Source organism: Trematomus bernacchii, unplaced genomic scaffold (assembly GCF_902827165.1).
Source record: "Trematomus bernacchii unplaced genomic scaffold, fTreBer1.1, whole genome shotgun sequence".
Classification (NCBI taxonomy): domain Eukaryota; kingdom Metazoa; phylum Chordata; class Actinopteri; order Perciformes; family Nototheniidae; genus Trematomus; species Trematomus bernacchii.
The window spans coordinates 594,153-596,114 of record NW_022987826.1 but is presented as its reverse complement, the minus strand read 5'-3'; the positions used below and the strand labels follow the sequence as shown (position 1 = coordinate 596,114).

The 1,962-nt window shown below is 49.2% G+C and overlaps 1 protein-coding gene across 1 annotated transcript in view; it reads left to right on the top strand.

The window, feature by feature from the left end:
- The first annotated feature begins 376 nt into the window (after positions 1–376).
- Positions 377–1,962, top strand: part of scrt2 (scratch family zinc finger 2) — a 7,810-nt gene continuing 6,224 nt past the window's right edge. The window contains exon 1 of the mRNA XM_034151685.1: positions 377–872. Coding sequence (XP_034007576.1) covers positions 689–872 — 184 coding nt within the window. The 5' untranslated portion in view covers positions 377–688. The remainder of the gene's footprint in view (positions 873–1,962) is intronic.

Genomic DNA, 1,962 nt, shown 5'->3' with positions numbered 1-1,962 from the left:
CTTCATCTGAAAACAATGGGGGCCAGGACACTGAATGTGCTCTCATCCACATCTCCATTGTCCTCCTCCTCGTCCTCCTCCTCCTCGTCCTCCTCCTCCTCCTCCTCGTGGAGCATGAGAGGGGAGGGAAGGGGAGGAGAAGGGGGGCATGGGGGGGTCTGGCTGTGTTCTCTCTGCTCTGTCTGAATGCACAGACGGTTCAGTAGTAATTTGATGTGTGTCCCCGGGGACGTCTGATGGATTAAAGCTAAGCAGCTCCATTTCGCAGACCACCTGATCTCCCGTATAAAGCCTGGCGTGATTGCTGATCTCAGCTAGTCTGACAGAGTCTCTCCCCTCTCTCTCTCTCTCTCTCTCTCTCTCTCTCTCTCTCGCTCTCTGTGTCTCTCCCTCTCTCCCTGAAGCTGCTGCATCACAGGAGCTATCCAGTGCTGAACAGGAACGCCGCTATTTTTTATTTTTTTATTTTTCCGGGGGGAAGCTGGGGGAGGCAGAGAGTCTCGCACAGCGTCGCCGTCAGCCTCTGGTTTCCATTTTCTTTCTAAATCTCATGTTTTTTGGGGTCTCCACATTGAGGATTATATCCGCCGCCCGGCCGTGTGCTCCTTCCTTCCAACGGGTCTTTTTTTTTTCCTTTTCTACTCTCATGCGTTTTTCTCGGCTCTGTGTTTTTTTTACCCATTGAAACATGCCCCGCTCATTTTTGGTGAAGAAGATCAAGCTTGATGATTTCTCTTCGTCCAATGTGTCCTCGTCCCATCACCACCACCACCACCACCACCACCGCCACCACCACCTGGACGACTCCTTCACTTTCTCTCGCTCCCTCACAGACTCGGTGACCAGCCTCGGGGTCCGGCTCAGTGAAAATGGTGAGTTTAGAAATACCTCCAGTGTTTCACTTTAAACACATTATTACACCACCTCTCACATCCTCTTTTGTGTGTGTGTGACATTTCTGTGTGAATTACTGTGAGATGATTTTTGGTGGGTATAATCCCCTCCGGTTGCACCCCACCCCCACCTCGCTGCTCTCAGACTTTTGTTTTTTGACTCCGGCAAAGCACAGACACAATCCAGGTCAGCGCCGCGGATTAGCTTATGTAAATAGGGAACCAAAACGTGTGTGTGTGTGTTCAGAGTTACGTATCTGTATCTGTGCGACTGCTGCTGCTTCTCACACACACGCACACACACATCCTCCGAGCATCTCCGGACTAAAACATTCATGAATATGAGAGATGAGTATCGGATGATGCATTTGTCCTTAGCTGTTATTGTCCTTGACTTCCCCATCACGACTCCCCCTTCTCTCCCCCGTCCAAATGGAGCGTGCTCAGCCTCCCCCACCCCCATCGCTGCACTACATATTTCTCTCGCTTCCGGGCATTTGAAAACTAGCAGGGGTTAGAGTTTCATCCGTGCAGGCCTATCGCCGCCACGAGAGACATCAACACACTGTACAGTACAGAGAAGAAGAAGAAGAAGAAGAAGAAGCAGCCAGGAGGGGGGGGGGGAGTCGAAAAAAAAGGAGACAAAAAAATGCTTGGGGCAGCAGTGAGGCAGGGTCATGTGACACGGAGAGTACATCTAAAGGAAAAGGCACATAGCTGCACTGTGGTCAACACACGCTGAGATTTAAAGCTTCCATTTTGTGGCCACGTTTGAACGGGCCATGTGATGCAAAGAGTCAGAGCTTCATCATCACAGGAGCTACAGATTAGAGATGGAGACATCGAGTCCCAGGGTCCTCCATCAGGGCAACATGAATACATACGAGACGTACAGCAATACAACGAGTGCAAGAGGATGTTTCAATATGTCTTTGTTGGGAGATTATTATATATCATTAAGCCTTAAGGATGCTTCTTCCTCTCGCCTCATTTGAATATATAGTAAATTATTTATTTTTTAAACAGCTGATAGTTGAATGGACTCAAACCACTCTGCTCCTTTTTAAGG